Source organism: Arachis hypogaea, chromosome 15 (genome assembly GCF_003086295.3).
Source record: "Arachis hypogaea cultivar Tifrunner chromosome 15, arahy.Tifrunner.gnm2.J5K5, whole genome shotgun sequence".
Lineage (NCBI taxonomy): Eukaryota > Viridiplantae > Streptophyta > Magnoliopsida > Fabales > Fabaceae > Arachis > Arachis hypogaea.
In genome coordinates this window covers 71874073-71901529 of record NC_092050.1, presented here as the reverse complement: position 1 = coordinate 71901529, position 27457 = coordinate 71874073, and the positions used below count along the sequence as shown (strand labels likewise).

The 27457-nt window shown below is 37.5% G+C and overlaps 1 protein-coding gene and 1 non-coding gene across 11 annotated transcripts; both read left to right on the top strand.

The window, feature by feature from the left end:
• Positions 1-7276: 7276 nt before the first annotated feature.
• Positions 7277-7383, top strand: LOC112753162 (small nucleolar RNA R71). The gene has a single exon (XR_003177558.1). It is a non-coding gene; the product is annotated as a small nucleolar RNA R71 (small nucleolar RNA).
• A 15530-nt stretch (positions 7384-22913) lies between these two features.
• Positions 22914-26196, top strand: LOC112750325 (DNA mismatch repair protein MSH3-like). 10 transcript variants are annotated; one of them, XM_072216351.1, is made up of 7 exons: positions 23721-24064; positions 24511-24609; positions 24714-24793; positions 24977-25065; positions 25432-25520; positions 25608-25724; positions 25867-26196. In XM_072216351.1, the coding sequence occupies exons 1-4, from the start codon at positions 24023-24025 to the stop codon at positions 24999-25001; spliced, it is 246 nt and encodes an 81-aa protein (XP_072072452.1). In that variant the 5' UTR covers positions 23721-24022; the 3' UTR covers positions 25002-25065; positions 25432-25520; positions 25608-25724; positions 25867-26196. The 10 variants fall into 10 exon arrangements, 2 of the variants coding, with proteins under 2 accessions (XP_072072452.1, XP_072072450.1); XM_072216349.1 differs by having other exon boundaries at positions 24977-25520; XR_011872012.1 differs by having other exon boundaries at positions 23734-24064; positions 24714-25238; positions 25867-26167.
• The last annotated feature ends 1261 nt before the right edge of the window (positions 26197-27457 follow it).

Below are 27457 nucleotides of genomic sequence, written 5' to 3'. Positions count from 1 at the left end.
GGTTCAGAAGAGATCCATGTATGAATAGCTTCTTTTCCAAGATAACTACCCAATTGGATGAAGATCGAAAGCTTTCTAGTAAAATCAAGAGAAAAGATAGAAGAAGGAGAATGAAAACTAAAATTGATCCATCAAATTACAACAGAGCTCCCTAACCCAATGAAAGGGGTTTAGTTGTTCATAGCTCTGGAAAATGAAAACAAAGATGGAGAATACATGCTGAAAGTAAACTAGAAGTTCAGAGAAAGTAAAATACAGAGAGTAGTTCTATGCCCGAAGGCTCCCTAAAGTTTTCAGCTCTATCAACTAATTCAAAGCTACTCCTATATATACTATTCTTCTGATCTTCTAGTTGGCTCTTCAAGTCTTGGGTATGGGTCTTTGGATCCTGAGTTTAAAGCAGTTATCTTCATCATTGGGCTTAGCTTTGCTTGCAGAGAGAAAGTGTGAAGTAGGCAGGGACTTTTAGCTTAGGACGTTAGTGGTGTTAACGTTAAGTGAAAGTGTGGGTTCGAGAACGTTAGTGACAATCACCTTTTTCACTAACGTTGCTCACCCAAGTATGAGCCACATTAACCTCAATGTTAGTGGCACAAACGTTGCCACTAACGTTGCCTCTTGGTCCTTCGCACACGTTATTGGGACTTACCTTTCCCAATAACATTGATAAGCCTCCCCCTTCCCTACGTTAGAGTCCACGTTAACTTAATTAACGTGGCTCTTAACGTAAGCTTGCCAATCCTTCGAGAACGTTAGTGACACTTACCTTTGTCACTAACGTTCCAATGTGCCCCTCTCTCTCACGTTAGAGTCCACGTTAACTAAGTTAACGTGGCTTCTAACGTCGTCATGCTAGCCATCTCCAATGTTAGTGACAAAGGTGAGTGTCACTAACGCTGGCTCATTACCTCTTTATCCACGTTAGCTTCCACGTTAACTTAGTTAACGTGGGAGTTAACGTTGCTCATGGTGGCTCTTGGTGGTTCACCCCAACGTTAGTGACAAAGGTAAGTGTCACTAACGTTGGCGACCAATTGCTCTCTCCACGTTAGCTTAACGTGGGAGTTAACGTGGCTTATGGAAGCTTGGCCAACGTTAGTGACAAAGGTGAATGTCACTAACGTTGGCTTCCCTTTTGCTTCTTAACGTTAGAAGCCACGTTAACTAAGTTAACGTGGCAACTAACGTGGCCAATTATGAGCTTGGCCCAACGTTAGTGACAAAGGGGAGTGTCACTAACGTTGGCCTTATTGTCTTCTTCCATGTTAGAGTTCACGTTAACTAAGTTAACGTGACTCTTAACGTGGGCTATGATGGCTTCGAGGGCGTTATTGGCGATTACTTTTCTCATTAACTTTGCAAGTTAGCTCCCATTCCACGTTAGAGGTCACGTTAGTTAGATTAACGTGGCTACTAACGTGGTTCTTCCTTGCTTCTTTTGTCCTGAAATCAAGCAATAAAGTGCACAAAGTTCTGGTCCAAGTCATGAGCCATGCATCATCCAATTTATCATATAATTTATGCAAAATCCTCATGAAATCATGTAAAGTGCACAATGTATGCTTGAATCAAGATGTAAGTGAATATCTACCCAAAACTAACTTATTTTCTAAGAAAATGCATGAAACTACCCTAAAAACAGTATAGAAAAGGTCAGTGAAACTGGCCAAAATGCCCTGGCATCACAACACCAAACTTAAAGCTTGCTTGTCCCTAAGCAAGTACTGGAACAAGAGAATGATGAAGGAAATGCCAAGAGAAATGAGTCATTCATGTGGAAGTCATGTTTCTGGTTTTATGGTGGTTTCATGCATAGCAACTTAGGTTCATTCCTTCACTGGCTTTCAGACCTTTATCATGTCCTAGAATACTCACTGTGATTGCATCCCATGAGACTTTTATTCATTGATCCTTTTGTTGTCATTTCAGGGCTTATTTGTGTTCTTAGGCCAAGTGCTCTGTAAGGGGGCAACTCTTTAAAATAAGCTTTCAGCCAACACTCCCGAACCAGTTGGTTCAAGGTGCTAGGTGTTGAAGCACCCCTAAGGACTTACTTCCTCAAGTCTCTCCCCCATACATACACACCACAGGCACATGGTTTGTTTATTTTCTTTCCTTGAGGTCTTGGTGTCCAGCACCTCTTTGGGTTACTAAATGTTCTATAGCAAAGATTGCTCTTGATAGTGGATTTTCAGCTGATAATCCTGGGTTAGTTAACCCAAGTTACCAAGTGATAAAGCACCCCTGAGAGCTTAGTAATCCAAGCAGATCCTTGGTACAGGAACACCACAGACACATCCCTCATGACTCAAACCCTTGGTGCCTAGCCTCTTTTCCTATTTTTCTTTTATTCTTCAACTTTGATTGTTCTTTCCCTTTTTCTTATTAGGATCTTGTTATTTAGCTAGTCTCATGGGGTGCGTTCAAAGCATAGTATTCATGACAGATAGTTGTCTTCCCACCTTGTGGTTGAACCAACTTAGCTAACTTATGACCACACCACAAACTCAAGAACTTACTCCATAGTATGAACTCCACTCTGGTCTTTGATAACACACATTCTCTTTTTATTTGATTAAAAAGGGGATAAGCATACAAATAAGTAAGGAGATGATGCAGTAATGACATTCAGACTAGCCAACACAGCCCTAATCAACAAAAAGTTTTAAAAGATAGAATTGAAAAAGGTTCAAACTATCATGGAAGCATGTTCTATCTCATACAAGATCTTCCTTATTTAAAGCATAGAAAAAGATGGACCAAAGAAGGAACTCCACCACCTTTTACTCATGTGGTTGCCCATGCTCTCCCTCTTGCTTGTCCTCTTTGTGTCCTATTGCATTTCCTCGCATCCGTGCCAATCTTGCTTGCTTCCAATCCTCAAGTGCCTTCCTCACTGATTCATGACTCTCTTCCACCCTTTGTCTTTCTTCTCGTGCTAATTCATCCCTCATTTCTTCATACCTTGCGATTCCTGGATGCAATATAGGCAGCTGTCCTACTAAGTATCCGAGCCTGGCTTGAGTGTTTATATGATGCCCAGTCTCACTCATGTAAACTCCTTCTGCGAATGCCCTTTGCTCGTCCAATAGTTCTGCCTGTTCTATTTGTCTTCGATGCATCTCATGTATGTGTGCACCTTGATGTGCTTGGATGTTGATTAGCTTCTGGATAAATCCTTGTTGTTCATTTTGCCTTTTTTCTATCCTGTGGAATGTTTCACTCCATTGTTGTCCTTGACTCAGTTGCTGCTCCATCATTTGCTTTTGTCACTCCCCTTGTTGAGTCATCCATCTTGAGAGTGATTCCTCTTGCTGCCCCATCATATGTAGTTGAAGCTCTTTCTGTGCTCCTTGGCTTTCTAAATATTGTCGGGACAGGCCATCAATGGCTTCCTATAGTTGGTGCATATCCAAAGTGGCTGGTGCTTGCCCCTCTAAGACTTGTCCTTCTACTACTTAAGGGGCTGGCCTCTTCCTTTGCTTCCGTTGAGGCAAGGGAGATGCGGTAGCATGCATCCGTCGAACAGTTATTGGAACGCCCTCTTTTATCCACACGGGATCCTCATCTTCAAACACCACCCCAGCTTTCTTGCATAGTCGGTAAATGGTGCTGGGGTAACCTAACTTTTCTCTTGAGTCACTTTTTTCTGCCATCTTTCTAATGCCTGCGGCTATGAGTTCATGAACCTTGATCTCTCCTCCTTTGAGTATACAGTGCACCATTGTGGCTCTCTTGAGATTCACCTCCGAGTTGTTCCCTGCTGGGAGGATGGACCTCCTTACAATTTTGAACCACCCTTTTGCTTCCGGAGTGAGGTCTACTCTCTTGATGAACCTTGGTCTCCTATCCGCATATCTTTCCTAGTCAGCTCCGGGTACACAAATGTCTTGCACAATCTGGTCATGATTGGGGCTGTTGTCCATTCTTGAATGATAACTCTCTTCTTCAAATGGTATGGACCGTAGCTTTTGAAGGTTGGGGCCTTGGTTTTGTCTTCTCTAACCACATTTGCATAGAACTCTTTGATGAGGTTTGCATTGATCATTCCCTCTAGATTCGTGAGCCTTTGCCACCCTCTTTGTTCAATTTTCTCCCAAATCTGTGGGCATTCGTCTTCATTGATTTGGAAGGTTAACTCGGGTAGTATCTTTTTGAGCTTTATCCGCTCAAATTCTTGTTCATGGAACGCAGTTTTGAATCTCTTCTCATCGAAAGGAATGCTCTCCATTGGTTCCTTCCTCTTTTGCCTCTTGGAGCTTGATGATGCCATGAACTTGAGTTGCTGTGTGAGGAGATTGGAAGGTACGGATAGATGAGAAATTTGGTTGGTTAGAACGAGGTGTGATGAAGGAATTTTGGATGCCAGAAGTGTGAAGTGTGGAGAGTGGGAATTCGAGTGTGAGGGGTAAGTACGACTAGGACTCACTTATATAGGGAGATGATGAGGGGATGAAAGGTATGGATTGATGTGGAGGTTGTTGGATAGACGGATGGGGTTTTGCAGAGCATGAGCACAAGGATCCTCATCTTTATGAGGGCTATTGGTTCGGTCTTCAAGGGTCTCCTTTCTTCAATGTTGCATGGCAACATTTTCCAATACATCCCCCTTTGGGACACGTGTGTTGTATCCTCCTTTTGTGGTGTCTAAACCTTCTTCATTTAATTGTCCAATCAATCCTCTTCAATGCTCCTTTCCTTTTCCCTATAAAAATAAAATAAAAAAAATCAATATCATAAAAAAAAATTTAAACTTTACAGCTAGAATAATAAGGAAAAAGAATTAGATTGTTTATTCATGAATACCAACTAACTAACTAACTGTGCATCCTTATATGCATATTCGTGGCACCTTGGGTGACACCAAACTTAGTTTGGAGCATTGTGATGAAAAAGTCTTTGTTCAAAGCTCCAAGACTAGCATGCTCTGAGTTGCATTCATGCTTTCTTAGCATGCTTTGAACACCAAACTTGTTCTTCACTATATACTACATAACAAAGATTTCACCAAGTGTTAGTCAAGTTTGGGTTGGAATTCATAAAAATTGACTTATTAACTATTTTCTAAAAGCATATAAAACATGGGTTGCCTCCCATGAAGCGCTTCTTTAGAGTCACTAGCTTGACGTTTCACCTTCATCAGGGAGGTCGATAGTGCTTCAAGTCTTCTCCTCTGGTAGTAGACCTATATCCAGTAGTTGTATCAATGATCTCTACATGTTCCAAGGAGAGAACTCTGTTGATAGCGAAGACCTTAGGTAGCTGAGATGGCACAGTGGGGAGATCAGGGGGGATATCTGGGAAGTAAGCTGAGATCACTTTATCCCCTGGAGAGAAGTCCTCTGTAGGGATCTTTTTGTTCCTCCACCTCCTTGGTACCTTCTTCTTTGTTCCTTGTGATGTTGTCTTACTCTTTGTGGCCTCTTCTTCTAAAGGAATTTTGATGTTGTCTTCACATGCCTCTGGTGGTTTAGGTTCCTCCAGCTTTTCCTTGAGCTGTGAAAGCTGCTTGTTTCCTTGTCCATCAACCAAGGGAATCTCCGGATGAGCTTGTTGTTCTTCAGTACTCATCTCTTCCTTCAGTATCTTACTGTGATCCTTCCTTGGTTCCTTGTTCTCTTGATCTGCTTCTTGTGAGTGTTTGAAAATAGTGAAGGCGAGTTGTTCATCATGGATCCTCAAAATTAGCTCCCTTCACTCCACATCTATGAGTGCTCTGGCTGTAGCTAGGAATGGTCTTCCCAATATGATTGGATGAGTGTGACTCTCTTCCATGTCCAATATGACAAAGTCTGTTGGGAGGAAGTATTTCCCAACCTTTACCAACACATTTTCCACCACTCCTATTGCTTGTTTTTGAGTTTTGTCAGCCAGCCTGATGACTACATCTGTGGGCATTATCTCATTGATCTGCAGCCTCTTCACAAGGGCCAAGGGCATTAAGTTGATGCTTGCTCCCAAATCGCAGAGTACTCTATCAAACATTATTTCTCCTATGGAACAGGGTATGTGAAAACTCCCTGGGTCCTTTCTTTTTGTAAGCAACTCTGGTTGAATGAGGGCGCTGCTCTCCTTGTTCATCACTATAGTTTGGCCTCCCTTGAGTGAGCTTTTCCTGGGAAGCAGTTCCTTCATATACTTGATGTATGCAGGCATTTGTTGGATGGTCTTGATGAATGGTATGTTTACATGCAGAGATGCAAACAAGTCAAGAAATCTTGAGTATATTCTCTTCTCCACAGCACCATTGAGTAGTTGGGGAAAGGGTGCATAGAGTCTCAGCAGCTCTTGTTGTGAGATTTTTGGTTCTTGGTGATCTTTTTCCTTCTCCTCTGCTGAGGTATCTCCAGGTTGTTCTGACGGCTTGTTTGGCTTGTCCTCAGTCTCCTTATCACTTATAGTGACCATCTTGCAATCTTCCCATCTTACTTTCTTTGTTTCTCCTCTCGGATTTTTTTCTGTGTCACTTGGGAATCCATCTGTAGGTTTGGGAATCTGCTCAGAGAGATACCCTACTTGAGATTCCAACCTCTTGATGGTGTCTCCCTGGTTTTTAAAATTTGCTCGCACTTCCTCCTTGAACGCCTTGTTGTCTTGAATCTCTTTGCCTATGCCTTCAAGTAGATTCTCAATCCTTGAGAGTCTGTTATCAAATGATGGGTGATTGGGATTAGAAGTGGAAGGATGAGGAATGTTATTTTGGTTTTGATATGGATGTGGAGAGGTATTGTTATGGTGGTGTTGATATGTTCTCTGTGTGAATTGTTGGTGAGCTGCATTGTTGTTGGGGTTGTGACGTCTCTGATCTTCGCCTTGATCTTGTTGATTCCCCCACCCAAAGTTTGGGTGATTCCTCCATCCAGGGTTGTAGGTCTTGGAGTATGGATCACGGTTTTGCCTAGGTGAATTCCCAATGTAGTTGGCTTGCTCCTGACTACCCTCTGCTTCTTCTTTCACTCCTTCTTGGGTTGCTGATGAAGTGGTGATTGCTGCTACTTGGTTCCTCTCCATCTTCTTGGTGAGGTCAGCCAGCTGCTTAGTAATGAGCTTATTTTGGGCCAGCAGAGCATCTACATTGTTTAGCTCTATCACTCCTCTAGTGTTCCCTCTTTCAGAAGCATAGAAATAGTCATTTTCTGCTACAGTTTCAATGACGTCTATGGCCTTCTCAATGGTCTTCTTCTTGTTCAGAGATCCTCCGGATGAGTGGTCTACTACTTTCTTTGATTCATAAGAAAGGCCTTCATAGAAAATGTGTAGCTGCACCCATTCATTGAACATATCTGGTGGACACCTCCTTGTCAGGTCCTTAAACCTCTCCCATGCTTCATATAGAGTCTCACCATCTTGTTGCCTGAAAGTTTGGACCTCAGCTCTCAGCCTGTTGATTCTTTAAGGAGGATAGAATCTGGCTAAAAATTTGTTCACCACATCTTCCCAAGTTGTCAAACTCTCCTTCGGAAAAGACTCCAGCCACTTGGCTGCCTTATCCTTGAGTGAGAATGGAAATAAGAGCAGTCTATAGGCGTCAGGATGAACACCATTAGACTTCACCGTGTCACATATCCTCAGGAAGGTGGTTAGATGTTGATTGGGGTCTTCTTGGACTCCTCCTCCAAATGAACAGTTGTTCTGAACAAGGGTGATGAGCTGCGGTTTTAGTTCAAAATTATTGGCATGGATGGTCGAATTTTGAATGCTACTTCCACAGTTTCCTGGGTTTGGATTGATGTAAGAGCCTAAAACTCTTCTCTCCTCCCCAGCATGATTTGCTCGACCTTCTCTGCCATGGTTGTGAGCCTCTTCTTCATAATGGTTTTCCATGTTTTCTTCCATGTTTGGTTCAAAGTATTCCTCCTCTTCCTCGGCACCCACTACTCGTTTTTCTCTTGCTTCCCTTCTTAATCTAAGGAAGGTCCTCTCAGGTTCTGAATCGAAGGAAGTTGAAGCCCCGCTTCTTCTCCCTGTCATACAACCAACAAAGCACAAGCAAGGAAAATAAATGCAGGAAGTATTTCTGTCAGAATTACTGTTAGTGTGAGTGATGCAATATGTCAAACAGTTAGTGGGTCAGTGAACTGAATTGTAAATAACTAACAAAACGAAAAAGTAGGGGGAGGGGAAGAAATTAACTAAAACTGAAAGTAAATTACTCAAATAGAAAATTAAATCAAAAAAACTAAAAATGCTCAATCTAGTTATCCTCCAATTTAATCATTGTTGATTCAAAATCAATCCCCGGCAACGGCGCCATAAACTTGATACGCGTGTAGAACCTATGCACAATTACTCAAGAGGGGGGGTGAATTGAGTATTGCAACAACAATGAATCTTTTTGCGAAAGTTAAAGACAATATACAAAAGTGTTATTGTACTAGTATTTTTCCAAGAGCTTAACTCAATTGCTAAGCATTTATAAGGAGCTTTTACTTTCCAATAGACACCGACTCAAATAAATTGATCAAGCTTTTCACCAATCGGACTTAAGCTATTTCTTAAGTACTTACGAAGCTACTTTTCGATCACAATTTATTTGCTCAAAGGTAAAAGACAATAATATAGAAGAGATGAGTTTGGAGAGATGCAAACGCTATTTAGAGTGGTTCGGCACAATCCTTGTCCTACGTCCACTTTCTTTCTCAAGCTATTGAGAAGTTCCACTATTGCCAAGCTTCAAGGTGCTCGCGCAAAACCTTTTACAATCCGAGTCCTTAGTTTCTAACACCTCACGGTATATGATCACCACTCGTATACTAACCCACTCCACTTAGAGATTCCTTCTCTAAGATTTGCCTTGAGTACTTAGTATACTCCTTTGGTATCCTCACCGACTATAGTGTTTATAACTCTTGACTCAACCTTGGAGATCACACTCCAATTTACAAAGTGTTACAAGAAAACAATTCTCAAAGAATTGTTGAGATGAAATGAGTACTCTCTAGAAGAGTGTATGATTACAAGTTTAGCACTATTGAACCAATTGATATTGCTCTCTCAAATTGTGTATTATAACACCTTAAAAATGTGTAGAATGAAAGAATATGAACAAGATAGTTTGCAAATACTCACATGTATGAAATAAGGCTTTAATCCATCTATTTATAGACTTCCCAAACCTTAGAAACGTTGGGGAGTTAATGGGATGGAGCCGTTTTGTTAAAACTAGCCGTTTTTTATGTTTTTGAATCATTTGCATCGATGCATAACACTTTGCATCGATGCAAATGTGTCTTTGAAGCTGAAATTTGATTTTTCAGCTAGGTTGCATCGATGCAAACATCTTTGCATCGATGCAACAAGTCGTTGCATGCTTTGCATTGATGCAAGATGAGTGTGCATCGATGCAAACCTTAAAGAATGGCTTAAAATCACTTCAAAATACTTAGGATTGATCTCAAACTTGTTGGAGTCAATTCCTATGCTTTTGTACCTTTGAAAACAAGTTTTTAAACCATTTGGCTAGCATCGAATTGCAAGATGTGCATCAAAACATTTTGTGAGTGTGTGTTGAGAGATTTAGCAATTGGTTCTTAACAAGAAGTTACCTAAGTCCTAAGACACTATACTTGTCTTCAAATGTTGTGGACTTGAGTTTCTTGTTGTTGTTGTGTTGCTTTCAACTCTTCATTCCTCAACGTTGAATGTTGGTTGATCTTTCAACATGCTTGTTCATTCAAGTTGTTTGTTGGTTTGTCTTTCATGTCTTTTGTTGGTTTGTCATTCATCAAAACCTACGAATACAAACTTCGCATACAAGCAACATGATATACAATTTCCCCCTTTTTGATAATGACAAACCAATTTTGAGGATATGCATTTATAAATGATTTTGAAAGCAACAATAATGCACTTTGTTTTATAGAAAACTTTGGAGAAGACTTCTTTCAAAAAATTTGCAGGAGTTCCCCCTAAATATGTGCATTTGTTCCCTTAAAGGGCGTTTATCAAAGAAAACGATTTTGATATCAAAGTTTTTGCTTAGCGGAAGTCTTTTTGAAAACATTGTTTCGCAAACTTATTTCTTCTTTTCAAATCCTCAAACTTCTTCTTTTTCAAGAGTTCAAAATTTCAAATATCCTCAAACTTCTCTCTTCCCCCTTTTGACATTATCAAAAAGAAAGGAGCTTGAAATGTGTCATAGAAGCATGCATAAAACAATGTATTTTTTTTTAAGTTCAATTTCTCTATTAATTTCAAGGATGAGATATTCCCCCTTTCAAAAAGAATTTGATTTCCTCTTTTTATATATATAACAAGCATGCATAATTCCCCCTAAATAAGTGAAATATATTAAAGCATGCACATTAACTTAAAATAGGGGTACCAAGCCTATTTTGAGTTATTCACCAAATAAGCATACAAGCATTAATCATTAAACAAAATTATGAAGGAAATATCAAAGTATTTAAACCATAATAGAAATCCTTAGCTTACTAGGAGTTAGTTTAACAATTCATATAATCAAATAAACATAAAGCAATAAAAAGTGACTTGATGAAGAGGAGACAATCAATCTTGGTCTTCATCATCATCAGTGTCCTCTTCATATGGTAGGTGGATCCCGAAATGCTCATATAAGTCATCAATACGACGATCCAAGCGACCCGTGCGATGATCTACACGAGACACACGACGATTAGGTGCTTCAAGTTGCCTACCATGCTCTACGTCAATCCTTTGGATGTTTTGGTTGATGGATTGTAATTCTCTCATTACATCAACCAAGGAGGGTGGTTCTTGAGCTTGAGGTGCTTGTTGAGGAGCTTGCTCTTGAGGACCTTGTTCATCAACATTTCTTCTTCCCATTTTGTTGAGAATATGAGTGTTGATACAAGATTGAGGTGGTACTTCCTTGGCAATCTCATTTGATACATCAATACCAACATAATCAAAGACTTTAGACCATAGGCAAAGGAATCCTAATCCACCATTCCTATCCTTCATCTTGAGCCTAATCATATGTTGTACTATAAAGTATGGCCAATTAATCTTAATTCCATTCATCATAGCCCACATGACAATCAAATCTTCATCATTTACATTCGCATGCCCGGATATTCTAGGTTGCAATACATAGGTGACTAGATATAACAAAGTTCTATGTTCCGCACTCATTGAATTGCAACTAATTTTGGAATGAGCTCCTTGTACAAGATTGAACAAATGCATGGCATTGTCCTTTGAATAACCCCATTCATCAATTGGGGTTTTACCACTTTGAAACAAGTCACCTTGATTAGGCAACTCCCAAATGGTGGCTAACTCATCACCATCTAGCCTATAATCCTTTCTTCCTATCTTGAAGAATAATGTGAAATTTGATTCATCTTCCTCATCAATCTCAATCATGAGTGTACTATAGGCTATGGCAACTAAATCCGGATAAAATTTACTCTTAATTTGAACAAAATCCATGAGGCCTTGATGAACTAGAATAGCCTTAAGAGTATCAAAGTTATGAATGACAAGAAGGGTCAGATCCAAATACCTCGGAGGAATTTCCTTTCTTCCGGCGAGCCTTGCCTCATAGAATTGAAGATCTTCATTAGAAGCAAAGTACCTTGCCAAAGGATGATTATTTGGAGGTGGAACCACACTTGAAGAGCCTTTTGACTTCTTGACGGTTCTCTTGATTCTAGGCATTGTGGATGATTTTGTTTTATGGGTTTTGTAGAGGAGAATGTGGGGACTTCAAATATGTAATTTGTTTGTAGTGGGTATCTAAGTTTTGTGAGTTGTATGAAGCTATATGTGAGCTTGTTTTGGAGGTTATGGAGGTGTGAAGGTGGGGATATGAGTTGTGAGGTTGAAGATGATGAGAAAGTGGGGTTTTGTTGCTCAAAAATGCCAAATTCACGTGTTTTTGTGCAATTTGGTCGGTTTGCATCGATGCAATAGGCTTTGCATCGATGCACATAGCACGTTGTGTGCTTTGCATCGATGCAAAGCTTGGTTGCATCGATGCAACATGCATCATTTTGCCCAAAATCACCAAATTTTCATCCTTTGGTGGTTCTTTCTTCAATCCTTTGAGTTCCATCATGTATATACTCATTTAAACCATTATAAACTTCAGTTTGTTGATCTTTCATTGTTTATAATCTTCAAATTCTTCAATCTACCTCAAGATTAATTACTCATTCATCAACTCATAAACCTACAAAACAATGGCTAATTGGATATCTCCAATGCTTAAGTTAGTAAGAGATACAAAAATAGCAATATAAATACAATGAATTCAAACAAATCATATTAGATTAGAATCCAAGATACCAAGTTTCATCATTTTTACTAACAAGGCATTTCACATCATTTGAGGAAACTTCATCTAGATTAATCATGTATATATTGTCAACACGGTGCCCAATTAGCACAATTTCATTAGTGTCTTGCCTTTTTATCAAATAACATTTTGAATCAAAGGTGACTAAGTTTCCTTTGTCACAAAGTTGGCTAACACTAATGAGATTATGTTTGATCACCACTCGTATACTAACCCACTCCACTTAGAGATTCCTTCTCTAAGATTTGCCTTGAGTACTTAGTATACTCCTTTGGTATCCTCACCGACTATAGTGTTTATAACTCTTGACTCAACCTTGGAGATCACACTCCAATTTACAAAGTGTTACAAGAAAACAATTCTCAAAGAATTGTTGAGATGAAATGAGTACTCTCTAGAAGAGTGTATGATTACAAGTTTAGCACTATTGAACCAATTGATATTGCTCTCTCAAATTGTGTATTATAACACCTTAAAAATGTGTAGAATGAAAGAATATGAACAAGATAGTTTGCAAATACTCACATGTATGAAATAAGGCTTTAATCCATCTATTTATAGACTTCCCAAACCTTAGAAACGTTGGGGAGTTAATGGGATGGAGCCGTTTTGTTAAAACTAGTCGTTTTTTATGTTTTTGAATCATTTGCATCGATGCATAACACTTTGCATCGATGCAAATGTGTCTTTGAAGCTGAAATTTGATTTTTCAGCTAGGTTGCATCGATGCAAACATCTTTGCATCGATGCAACAAGTCGTTGCATGCTTTGCATCGATGCAAGATGAGTGTGCATCGATGCAAACCTTAAAGAATGGCTTAAAATCACTTCAAAATACTTAGGATTGATCTCAAACTTGTTGGAGTCAATTCCTATGCTTTTGTACCTTTGAAAACAAGTTTTTAAACCATTTGGCTAGCATCGAATTGCAAGATGTGCATCAAAACATTTTGTGAGTGTGTGTTGAGAGATTTAGCAATTGGTTCTTAACAAGAAGTTACCTAAGTCCTAAGACACTATACTTGTCTTCAAATGTTGTGGACTTGAGTTTCTTGTTGTTGTTGTGTTGCTTTCAACTCTTCATTCCTCAACGTTGAATGTTGGTTGATCTTTCAACATGCTTGTTCATTCAAGTTGTTTGTTGGTTTGTCTTTCATGTCTTTTGTTGGTTTGTCATTCATCAAAACCTATGAATACAAACTTCGCATACAAGCAACATGATTTACAACGCGGAAAACTTGTCTCGCAACAAATTTCCTTCGGCAAGTGTACCGAATTCATCGTCAAGTAAAAACTCACAATAGAGTGAGGTCGAATCCCACAGAGATTGATTGATCAAGCAACTTTAATTAAAGGAATGTTCTAGTTGAGCGAATCAGAATTTGAGTTGAGAATTGCAGAAAATTAAATGGCGGGAAAGTAAATGGCAGAAACAGTAAATGCTAGAAATAAAGAGCTGAATGTAAATGGTGGAAAGTAAATTGCAGAATCTTAAATGGGAATGGGGCAATTGCTCATAAAAGTAAATGGCAGAAATTAAAGAGAATGGGTGAGATCAGAAATGGGGAGTTCATTGGGCTCAGGAGATGTTGCATTCTCTGGATCAAGTTCATTTTCATCTCTTCCTTAATCAATGCATTCATTGATCACCTAGGCAATCTTAAGTGATTGAATTACAATTCCTTGTAATTCAATCTCTCAAATCTTGATCAATAGCCAATTCCTTGGTCAATTGCTCATGAGAAGAGATGAAGTATGGTCACTGATTATACCACATGCATTTCCCAAATCAAGTGTTGGAAGGATTATAGTCACATATCCATCCACACCCAATTTGGTCCAGCATGAGAAAGCATTTCTAGCATGATCCCTTCATTCCTCTTTCAATGTTCAGAAGAGATCCAAGTATGAATAGCTTCTTTTCCAAGATAACTACCCAATTGGATGGAGATCAAAAGCTTTCTAGTAAAATCAAGAGAAAACATAGAAGAAGGAGAATGAAAACTAAAATTGATCCATCAAATTACAACAAAGCTCCCTAAACCAATGAAAGGGGTTTAGTTGTTCATAGCTCTAGAAAATGAAAACAAAAATGGAGAATACATGCTGAAAGTAAACTAGAAGTGCAGAGAAAGTAAAATACAGAGAGTAGTTCTATGCCCAAAGGCTCCCTAAAGTTTTCATCTCTGTCAACTAATTCAAAACTACTCCTATATATATTATTCTTCTGATCTTCTAGTTGGCTCTTCAAGTCTTGGGTATGGGCCTTTGGATCCTGAGTTTGAAGCAGTTATCTTCATCATTGGGCTTAGCTTTGCTTGCAGAGAGAAAGTGTAAAGTAGGCAGGGACTTTTAGCTCAGGACGTTAGTGGTGTTAACGTTAAGTGAAAGTGTGGGTTCGAGAACGTTAGTGACAATCACCTTTTTCACTAACGTTGCTCACCCAAGTATGAGCCACGTTAACCTCAATGTTAGTGGCACAAACGTTGCAACTAACGTTGCCTCTTGGTCCTTCGCACACGTTACTGGGACTTACCTTTCCCAATAACGTTGATAAGCCTCCCCCTTCCCTACGTTAGAGTCCACGTAAAACTTAGTTAATGTGGCTCTTAACGTAAGCTTGCCAATCCTTCGAGAACGTTAGTGACACTTACCTTTGTCACTAACATTCCAATGTGCCCCTCTTTCTCACATTAGAGTCCACGTTAACTAAGTTAACGTGGCTTCTAACGTCGTCATGCTAGCCATCTCCAACGTTAGTGACAAAGGTGAGTGTCACTAACATTGGCTCATCACCTCTTTATCCACGTTAGCTTCCACGTTAACTAAGTTAACGTGGGAGTTAACGTTGCTCATGGTGGCTCTTGGTGGTTCACCCCAACGTTAGTGACAAAGGTAAGTGTTACTAACGATGGCGACTAATTGCTCTCTCCACGTTAGCTTCCACGTTAACTAAGTTAACGTGGGAGTTAACGTGGCTTATGGAAGCTTGGCCAACGTTAGTGACAAAGGTGAATGTCACTAACGTTGCCTTCCCTTTTGCTTCTTAACGTTAGAAGCCACGTTAACTAAGTTAACGTGGCAACTAACGTGGCCAATTATGAGCTTGGCCCAACGTTAGTGACAAAGGGGAGTGTCACTAACGTTGGCCTTATTGTCTTCTTCCACGTTAGAGTTCACCTTAACTAAGTTAACGTGACTCTTAACGTGGGCTATGATGGCTTCGAGGGCGTTATTGGCAATTACTTTTCTCATTAACTTTGCAAGTTAGCTCCCATTCCACGTTAGAGGTCACGTTAGTTAGATTAACGTGGCTGCTAACGTGGTTCTTCCTTGCTTCTTTTGTCCTGAAATCAAGCAATAAAGTGCATCAAAGTTCTGGTCCAAGTCATGAGTCATGCATCATCCAATTTATCATATAATTTATGCAAAATCCTCATGAAATCATGTAAAGTGCACAATGTATGCTTGAATCAAGATGTAAGTGAATATCTACCCAAAACTAACTTATTTTCTAAGAAAATGCATGAAACTACCCTAAAAACAGTAAAGAAAAGGTCAGTGAAACTGGCTAAAAAGAAGCAAACAAGAGAGACATTCATGGCAAGGATTGAGAATCTAGGCTTTCTATCCTAATCATTAATTATTATACAATAATTAACAAGAGCTAATCCTATTTTGTCATCTCCAACATTGGAAGAAGGTACAATGTTATCTTCACATTAAGAGAAAGTCAAATAAGACTAGTTAATCCCAATCCATAAGTCCTAATTAACTTACTAATTGAATTAGCAACAGATTAGAGTCAATAAAAATAATATTAACTAACAACTCTAGATCACCAACATGAGTTGGGTATTAATGACTCAAGATTGCCTAATTTCCCTTTCCAAGCCAAGAATGCTCAAAAAGCTACTCTATCATCCAACCAAATATTTTGTCAAACACTTGGAAGGCATAAAAGGAAAGCATCATAAAAGTGCAAGAATAATAAATCTACAACTACCCAATGCAAGAAATTAACAATAACAACTAAGGAAAGCATATTAAACATGAAATAGCTCAAATTGCATTAAAGGAAATGGAAATTAACAAGAGTTCATCAACATAAAAGAGTAGCTCAAAAGAGAAATTAACAATGTAAACTAAGAGAATAAAGGTGTAGTAACAAGAAATTGCAAAGAAAACAAGATGAAAACAAGAATTAAACCCTAGATCTAAGAGGACATAACCTACTTCTACCCTAATTCTAGAGAGAAGAGGGAGCTTCTCTCTCTAGAAAACTACCTAAAGCATGATCCTAAGCTAATATAATTGCTCCCCCTTGTCCAATCTTGAATTATGCATCAAATAGCCTCAGAAATGAGTTGGATTTGGGCCTCCTTCAGCTTAGAAATTGCCTCCAGCGTATTGCCTTTAATGAGGTCACGTGCCGCTTGTCACGCGTACGCATGGGTCACGCGTACGCATCACTGGAAACTTTCCTTATCACGTGCACACGTCGATCACGTGTACGTGTCACCTTGACGATTTCCTTCCCACGCGCACACGTCGGCCACGTACACGCGTCGTTGGGCAGATTACCAAAATCTCATTTCTTCATGAATTCTCCATTTTTGCATGCTTTTTCTTCATTTCTTCAATTCAATCCTTGCCTTCTAAACCTGAGATCACTTAATAAACATATCAAGGCATCGAATGAAATTAAAGTGAATTAAATTTAGCAATTTTAAAGTCTAAAAAGCATGTTTTCACTCTTAAGGACAAATTAGGAGAAATTCACAAAATCATGCTATTTCATTAAATAAATGTGAGATAAGTTGATAAAATCCCCTAAATTCAACACAAGATAAACAACAAAATTGGGGTTTATCAAAATTTCCCACACTTAAACTAAGCATGTCCTCATGCTAAACCTAGAAAGACAAGAAATGGGGTATGAAGATTTATTCAATGCAAATAAACTATATGCACCTATCTATATGAATGCAACTAAATGTAAGATGCTTCTACCTACTTGGTTAAAAGTAAATCAATCTCCAAGAACACATATAAACATGTAGGGCTAACGTAGTATGATGATTCATGAATTTCACCAAATCAAATATCAAAATGAATTTCAAATAGACTTGCAAGAAGAAAGCTCATGAAAGCCGAGAACAAGGAATTGAGCATCGAACCCTCACCGGAAGTGTATCCACTCTAGTCGCTCAAGTGTATAGGGTTGATTCACTCAATTCTCCTCTAATCATGCTTTCTAAGATTTGTTTTTCATCTAACAATCAACAATTATTCAATGCATGCATACATTTATCATGAGGACTTATTCATAGGTTGTAATGGCGCTAGGGTAAAGGTAGGATTGTATTTGGTCAAGTAGACTAGAATTTGAATCTTTGATTAACTTAAACTCTCACCAAACACATATAACAACCTATACAATTCTAATACACCACCTAGCTACCCATGATTCCCACTTTTTTTTTACATACTCATGCATTCTCTTTAATTCACATTCCATATGCATTGTTATTATTACTTTGCTTTAGGGCATTTTTGTCCCCTTTTTATTGCTTTTCTTTTTCTCTTTTTCTTTTTCTTCTATAAATTTTTTCTTTTTAATTTTATTTTTCTTTATCATTTTTTCACTAAAGTATATACAAACGTATCAATGCATATGATTTTACATATTTAATGCATGAGTATGTACCCAATTCCCAATATCTTCAATAAAATACAAAAACACACTTTTATCCCAACCAATGTCCCTAAATTTCCCTTATTTAAATGATACACACTCTCACTAGCCTAAGCTAATCAAAGATCCAAACAAGGGATATTTATTGTTTTTCACTTAGGGATAGTGATGTGCTAAAATTAAGAACAAAAGGGTATTAATATAGGCTCGAAATTGGCTAACAATGGAAGATAAAATGTAGGCTATTTAGATAAGTGAGCTTTTTGAAATGAAGGCCTCAATCATATAAATGCGTTCATACACAAAATAATGGACATAAAGAATCAAACAAATCAAAGATTACAATTATACAAAGAGAATAATACACAGAAGAATGGAAAATAGTGGTTATATGATGTAACCACACAACTAGGCTCAAAACTCACATGCTTATGTGTTTTTAGTTCAAAAATCATGTTCCAAAATTAATTCCTTCAAGCAAGTTCATCACAAAAAAAAATTATTCAAAATGGTAGGGTGCCCTAAAACAGTTTTCTTGGAAAAGAAATCATCACTTCAACCAAGTAGTTCTAACATAAAAATGGGTAGAATATGTACAAATTCTAACTATCATGCAATCTATCATGCAATGCAATGACTAACTAACAAAGACGATTAAGAATTGGTGTTGAAAAAGGAAGTAGGTACCCATGGAAGTCGGTCCTCCACCTCCCCACACTTAAAGATTGCATCGTCCTCGATGGATACAAAGAAGAAAAAGGTGGATGGGATGCTACAACCGATGAGCTCCTTCAAAAGATTGTGCGGAGGGACTTGCTTGTTGCCTTATTTAGAAGCTTTTCCTTTCCCTTCTTGATGGCCAGCCTAAAAGGAGAGAAAAAGGAAGAAGAATAAGCCCACAAGCAAAGATCTCAAAGCAAATAGAATATAAGCGGGGCTAATGCCAAATAAAAGTGAGGTTCTCAACTACATGGTAGCTAAAACATATAAGTGAGAAAGCAATATAAGCGAATGGCATATCAACTAACACTTGATACAAGAGTAAAGTCAAAACATAAGTAAATGTCATAAAGAGCACATTAGCATCAAGTTCAAACAAGAATTGACACAAACAAGATTAGTGACAAGCATTGGAGGTTTCGGTCCCATCCTAACTCAATGATACTTATGCACAAAAATAGACAATAATGAGTTAGAAGGGAGTAAAGCACGAATCTTGCATGTGGGGAAAAATTTGCAAATAATAAGTAAGAAAAAGTGGGTTATGAAAGATAATGCAAGTTTATATCAATGGACAAAGAATTAAAGAGTCATAAAAGATTAAGCATTGACCTAAAAATTTCATCACCCAACAATACTAAACAAGTCAAGAAGCACCAAAATGATCCAAGAAATTCTCAACAGTTGAGTAGAAAAATTCAACACCAATGTTAAAATAAAAAACTTACAAAAGAAAAGAAGAACAAGATACAAAAACAAAATTAAAATACAATGAATGAAAGTATACAAATGTAATAAACAAAAGAAAATAAAAGATGAGAAAAATAAGAAGCGAAAATTTAAAAAGAGGGAGAAGAAGAAATAGAGAAAAGTAAGTAAGAAATGATGAAAAAGGTGAGAAGAGGAGATAGAAAGGGAAGAAGAGAAATGGGAAAAGGGAAGAGAGAAGAAGAAAGAAAGAAGGAGAGAAGAGATAAGGAACAGGGGAGCTTAGGACGCGCAGGCGTGGAACACGCGCGCATGCGAAAAGCAGAAAGGGGAAGTGACGCGTACGCGTCATTCACGCGTACGCGTGGGACGCAGAAAAGAGAAGGGACACATACACGTGGGGTCTATTTGTGTTCCTTGCACGAAAGCCGCACAACTCCATCACAACTCTCTGGTTTTTGTACCAGAGTGTAGCATCAGCATTGCGACACGTACGCGTTGCTCACGCACACGCGTGGGCTACGAAAAACACCGAGTGACGCGTACGCGTCAGGCACGCATACGTGTGAGAGGCCCCCTTTTTTTTAACACATAAAAACAGAAACAGGGCACCCGCATCCACTATATATATACTTAAAACCAATCAAAATGCAAAATTAACAAAATCTCTAACTCTTTTTTAAAAAAAATTCAAATACTATACTAAGAAATTCAAATAAAAATACAATTCAAACAATTAACCTACAACTTAAGGCATAATCAAACAAACTAACAACCAAAACACTAAAACAAGAATATGCAAAGACAAAAACTACCTAACAATGGCAACTCAATTCACCCATTGATTATATATACAAGAGAATAGAAAGAGTTTACCATGGTGGGGTGTCTCCCACCTAACACTTTTATTTATTGTCCTCAAGTTGGACTTATGGAGAGCTCTAATCAAGGAGGCTTGTGCTTGAATTCATCTTTAAACATCCACCAATACTTGAATCTCCAATAGGCTCCATCATTCCATATCATTTACATCAATCTTTGATGGATTTTTTCACAAACCATGAGCTCCCAAAATTGATCCTCTTTTTGTGATCCGGGATCCCACACTTTGTTTTCACATCCACCTTCAAGTTGATCATCATAGTTCCAATTGGGTGAGAAGCTAGCCGAATTCTCATTTAGGCACCAAATTCTCCTCCTAGATCCATACAATTTAGCATTCCTCCAACCATGATACCTATGCCTTGAGGGTTCAACCTTAATGAGCCTAACATCATTTTGCAACCACTACACAATTCTCTCTTACTCTTCGATCCACAAAGAACTTTAAGTTGCCCATCCGTTTCAAGCAAACCATATTCAAGCGGGAATGTAAAGCTTAGGGGTGAGAGATTTACCCACTTGAATGAAAGAATGGATGGTGGCTTAGCGAGAGAGGCGTCCAACGGCCTTGTAGTTTCCACTTTCTTGTGCTCTTCTTAGATGACATCCACCTCTTGGCAAGCTTTCTTAATTTCAATTCCTTGTTCACCAACTCTTTCTACACATTTCTCATTGCTCATGTCATGTGTTGGAGGTTGTGCTCTAGACTCCTCAACATCAATTTCACAACACAATGAGGAAGGTTCAACAATCCCAATTAGCACATTGGTTGGTGTGGAATTATCTTCAACGGTATGACTTGTTGCTTGCTCAACCTCTTCTAATCTTCCATCTTCCACAATATGCCTAGGAGGTTACACATTATCCTCCTCAATATCGAATTCATGCTCAATGGAAGAATGTTCAACAACTTCTACAAAATCATCAACAACATTACTTGGTGTGGAAGTGTTCTCAAGCTTGGAATCCACCTTTTATTTAACTTCACCTAGGTCTTCAACCACTTCTTCTTCATCAACAATTTCCATCATTTCCACTTGTTGAACAACACACTCCATTTCCTTGTTCTCATGTTGAGATTCTAAAATCTGCTTCATGCTCCTCTCTTCGGTTGATTTTTCACATTCATCTATGGTGATGCTTTATTTATGGTATGAATCCCATGAGTCCAAGTTGGCTTTAATTTTGGCAAAGTTAGCCTCGATATCTTCGTACGTCTTTTGGGCTTCCTCTTGCTCCTTTTGACGGATGATTGCTTGAAGCCGATCCATTGCTTCCTTGAGACGATCCCTTGGCTTTTGTTCCACTGGACTAACATAAGTAAGATCATATTACTCTTGGATTGATGAACATGGACACTCTTCAATGGAAGGTTATGGTGGAAAGGAGAATTCATGTTGTGGTTGAAAGTTCTCATACATTGGAGGTGGTTCATCTTGGTAAGAGTATGGAGGAGGTGGTTCTTTGAGGTATTGAGGTTTGAATTCTTGTAGTTCTATGTGTGGTGTGTATGGCTCATATGGTTGTTGGTATGGTGGATAAGAGTTAGGAGCATATGGAGGTGTTTCACTACAAAAAAAGAGTTTAAAATAGCATTGACATTACGGCGGTTTTAAAGAACCGCCGTAATACCTGGTTATTATGGCATTTTTGGTTGCTGCCATAATTAACTTTGTGTTTGGTGGCGGTTCTGGTGATTATGGCGGTTTTGAACCGCCGTTTTCACATGTATATAAAACCAAAGAACTGCAACCCTAGCTCATTAAACGAAACACATTACGACACACTCGATCTCCCTTCTCTCTCCTTCGTCTCCTCCGTGCTCCGACAATGCCGTTCTTCCCTCTCGGGCTTCTCCTCTCTCCGCTGGTTACGATTTCTCTAGGTACCTCTCCCTCTCCACCAGTTACTGATTTGTTTCTCTGCAGCTCCCTCTCAAGTTCTCTAGGTACCTCTCCCTCTCCGCTAGTTATTGATTTCTTTGTTTTTGCTCGGGTTATGGTTTCAAAATTGTTTTGGTTGCTGATTTTTGGGGGTTTTTGTTTCTCTACAGTTCCGTGATTGGGTCTTGTGTTGAAGCATTCGATTGACGTTGGTGAGGGAGTGATTGACGCCGATCGAGTCTTGTGTTCAACCAGTCGACGATCTCAGATCTTGGATCTTGGATCTTCCTTCCTCACATATGCCATCGACACTGCTTGCAAAGCCGGCAAGGTTGTTTTCGTAATCTTACCTCCTCTCTCTCTCTCTCTCTCTCTCTCTCTCTCTCTCTCTCTCTCTCTCTCTCTCTCTCTCTCTCTCTCTCTCTCTCCGATCTCAGATCTAGTTCCAATGTCTAGTGTTCTGAATTGGTTATGTTGATTAAAGACCACTTCTTATCTGAACTGGTTTTGTTATGTTGATTCAAGTATTTAGTGTTCTGACTTGTTTAAATTTGCATCTGTATCCGTTTCTGATTTAGACAAGTTTGGGTTTGTTAAATTATCTTATAAAACAGAGGCTTAATTTTTGTTAAATTATCTGATTTAGACAAGATTTATACATGTAAGACATAGCTGTTGTCCCTCTTCTAGTCATTCATCTATAATTAATATTGACACTGATTCTGGGAGATGTAGCTGGAGGAGGGTGCCTAAATTGCCATCTCCGGGGAACAAGTTTCATAAAGTTATTAGTTTTTATTCTACTCTTTCCCTGCATAGTATTCTTGGTGATGAAGATGAACATCTTCAAATTCAATAGCTGACACTGTGATTGGCACTATCATAATTTGGAGCAATTTCTTGTTGAATATTTAGTCTTTGTTGTTGTGTTCTATTTTAATAGTAAGGAATTGGCATAGTTCACTTGTTAAGGAGACAAGAAATGAAAACTTCTCAAATTTTTCAAGTTTTCCTTGGTTGTCTGCTTAAGAAGTGTTCTTTGCAAGATCTCACATAAGTCTAGGATGTGGATTTGTTCTGTAAATAATCTATGTTTTCTTGATCACCATTTTTTTAGTGTTGTTTCTGTTTTACAATTATTTGTGATCATGAATGACGGTCACAACTATTTAGGACATCTTCTGTTTTACATTGCCTGAAATTTGGTTTCTTTGAGAATTCAACTTGCTCAAGATTCTTGGAAAAGTTGTAGTAACTAAAGTGGAATGCTTATCCACATAACAAGACTAAAATGACACTCTTATAGGTTTTTATCTTTTTTTTTTTGGAAATTACTCTTTTTGACCATTACTACTGCTGCTGATGTATGCATTAAGAATAAAAAATTGTCATGTTTCTAGAAAGCCTTTTTGTTCGACTCAGTTGCTATTTTGATGAATTCAAGTTTCATTCAACTCCTGATAATTAATTTTTTAATAAGGGCCAGTCTTTGATAGTTCATGGGTATGGCATATTTACTATATATTTGGTGAGTTGTCTTTATCTTATGAGAGAATCTATTTATTATTGTGGGATAAATTTTAGATCTTTTATTATTGTGGTATATATATTATATATTTATGTTGATGATTATTGTCTTCACATGTTTTAGACTTGATTATTATGAATGGTAATTAGTGTTTTTGTACTCCATAAAACAATGATAAAGCATAAAAAATAATCCTATCTTTATTTAAACTAGAAAGCTAGATATAGCCCCAAAAACTATGCATACATAAAATCATTAGGAATTGCTGAGTGAACAATGTGCCAAAACTAGTCATTTCTTTAAGGCCATTTTCAAAAAATATGGAAATGACCTTTTCAGCCAATGCGCTTCAACAACTGGAGGTAATTATATATGTGGAGCATAATTTTTATTGGCATGCTGGATGATTTCTTTTTTCTTTTTCTGTTTGTTTTGAACTGTGATAACAAACTATGTTTATGTGTGGTGGTGCATTGAGAACTTGGCTCTATTAATCTAATTTGATCTAACCACGATTTGAACTGTCCATATTTTCTTTGATTCAATTTTTAATTATCATAGATTCATATAAAAGCATGCAAGAAAATATCCTGGCTTCTTGTTATTCAGTGACATCCGTATTTATAGCTCTTTTCTTTTACATGGAGGATCTCGTAATATTCATTTAGAGACTTTTTATGAACTTTATTTTCTGCTTGTGCTATTGTGCAAGCTAAAACTGTTATTGTGTGTGCTTTAATTTTCATCATACCATTTTGGACTCTATTGTGTATCGTTGTTGCTAATGGATATTTCTATGTGATTTCAGATTTTAAAAAATAATAGTGATGGATCTGAGAATGGGTCCTTGCTACAAATTTTAAATTGCACCCTTACTATATTTGGTTCCAGGCTTCTTAGGCATTGGGTATGAGGTGCTTCTAGTTTTGATATACTACCATTGAATGTTGAATTCTTGATTCTTTCAACTAAAAAAATTCCTTTATCTAATTGTTCTTATTCATGAAATAGGTATCTCACCCATTATGCGATCAAACCATGATTTCTGCTTGTCTTCATGCTGTATCTGAAATTGCAGAGTCCATGAAACAGTATCGAAATATTCATTTTACATGATTTGCTTTCGTTCTAATTTAAATTTGCTTTTTGATTTAAACTTAAATTGATCATGTGGCTGTTTACTTATGATATGATTAAGGTTAGTTCAGGAAATGGATATTAGTAGAAGCTTGTGATATGGACTATAAATTTAGTTATTCTTTATTCTTATGCAGGTTTGCTTACATGATGTGTACATGAAAACATATTTCTAATCCCATTTTTCAGTATTAGGTTTCAGTTTTCTCGACCTGTGGAGGTGATGGTGAGTAACCTTTGATTATAGAATAATGAGAAAGAGTTTTTGTGGGGTAAATATGGTGAGCAACCTTTGATTATAGCTAGACATGCTATAGTTTGTCATACAACTGCAAGCTTCCGTTCCCTTGCTAAACAGTCAGAATTGATGTCTCTGAGTAATTTTTTAGATAATCATAGGTTAGCTTTAATATTTTTTCCTCTCAATTATCTTCTAATGCCTATAGTATTGATGCCAGGTTTTCTAATAAACTTTGTTTTCTTTCACATTTTTTAATACATTAGTTCTTATCTTACAAGCTAGGATTTTGTTTGTGATATTCCTTTGGCATCTCAAATAATGTAAGTGACCAAACTAGTTCAGTGATTACAGATTTGCGATGGTGTTGTTGTGGCATCCCTCCTCAATGCAACTCTTGTTATTCTTAAGTTTCTTTACAGCAACGTTTGGAACGAACCCAGGTAAAATCACTTAATAAGCAATTGTTTATATCCTTGTGGTAATTTTTGAGTGATAGTATTTGATGAATTTGGTAAATATACAACCAGTTTGGTGACATATACCAAGAGGAGCATTTTATGAATATGTTGAAGGATGATATCAGTATTGTGAAGGAGCTCCCATCTCATATGAAATCCTTAAACCTTGAAGCAATTGGCAGCCAGGTATTATAAACATCTTACATTTTGTATGGATTGAAATTATATACAGTAGAATCACTATGGGATGGATCACTGTTAGTATTGTATGATTGAAATTATATACAATAAAGTGTGAATTAATTTATGTTGGAAAATTAATTTGCAGTCAAACACAGCATTGAGTGTGCAATAAGAGAAAAGGCTAAAACAAATGGGTGCAACAGTGAGGAATGCAGGGTCATACATAGAGAGACTGAAGCTGAATCAAGAAAGAGAGAAATTGGCAAGAAAGGTTATGGAAAAAATGTTTGTGGAACAATTATCTAATCTATTATCATTCTACAACTCAATGGGCCAAATTTGAAATTGAGATTCAAATGAGTGTGTACCCATGATTTTGTAATTCTACAAGAATTATCTAATCTTTTGGAAATTAAGATTCACGACCTTGAAATTGTCAATGAAAATGAGTGTGTACCCATGATTTTGTTGACCATGGTTGGTGTAAATGTATAGTTTAAAACCGACAAATAACACTCAATTAAAGTTTAATTTTGGTTGTCACAAGTCCAACCCAATAAAAATAACCGAGAGTATTAGTCCCGGGTCGTTCTCCCTAGGAATTACAATCGAATGCTCAATTATTGGTAATGAGCTTCACGGGTTGGGTTGATAAAAGGGCAAGAAAATAAATGACAACAAAATAAAGCAAACAACTAAAGAAGTAATACTAAAGAGAGACATTCATGGCAAGGATTGAGAATCTAGGATTTCTATCCTAGTCATTAATTATCATACAATAATTAACAAGAGCTAATCCTATTTCGTCATCTCCAACATTGGAAGAAGGTACAATGTTATATTCACATTGAGAGAAAGTCAAATAAGACTAGTTAATCTCAATCCATAAGTCCTAATCAACTTACTAATTGAATTAGCAAGAGATTAGAGTAAATGGAAACAATATTAACTAACAACTCTAGATCACCAACATGAGTTGGGTATTCATGCACAAGATCACTTGGCATGTAATTTCTATATTACTCATCCAAATTTGATCTAGTTCGTTAAATACATTATTATGGTGATCATCGTGGTTTAGTCATGACACTAATGTGGTAAAAGCTGCGGTAATTCCATATCTAATGTTTGAGACGGACCAGATTGTTAAAGTAATAAGGAAAATAGCATTCAGATGCACGCATAAAATTTATAAGATGTGATTATGTCAAGAAAGAATATATGGATAACCCAGTGAGAGATTGTCTGGAAATTATTTTAATTTCCTAATTTGTTTGTGGGCAATACATATATTAATCATAATCACAAATTATGCTATTTCAAATTAAATGACTTATACAATGGTGATCTCATTTATTGTTAAAATGCTAAATTGAATAAGTCATAATTACTTTTAATTTGGAATTAAATGAGAATAAAACCAGTTATTAACTTTTATTTTTTAAATAATTATCTTTTGGATTTTAGATATATTATCTTTTGGACTTTAGATACTATTTTATTTGGGCTTTAAGGTTTAATGGGTAACATGCTCAAATATAAATAGTGCCTTCAGGGTTTCGGTCCCCAATATACCAAAGCCGTCTTCGTCGCTCTTTTCCCATTAGAAGAGTCACAATTCAGACCTATTAGGGATACAGAAGACTTTGGTTGAGGAAGATCGAAAGAGTCACAAAATTGAGATAATCCTTCCATCTATTTCTGATTTTTATGAGTAAAGGTACGTTTTTATATTG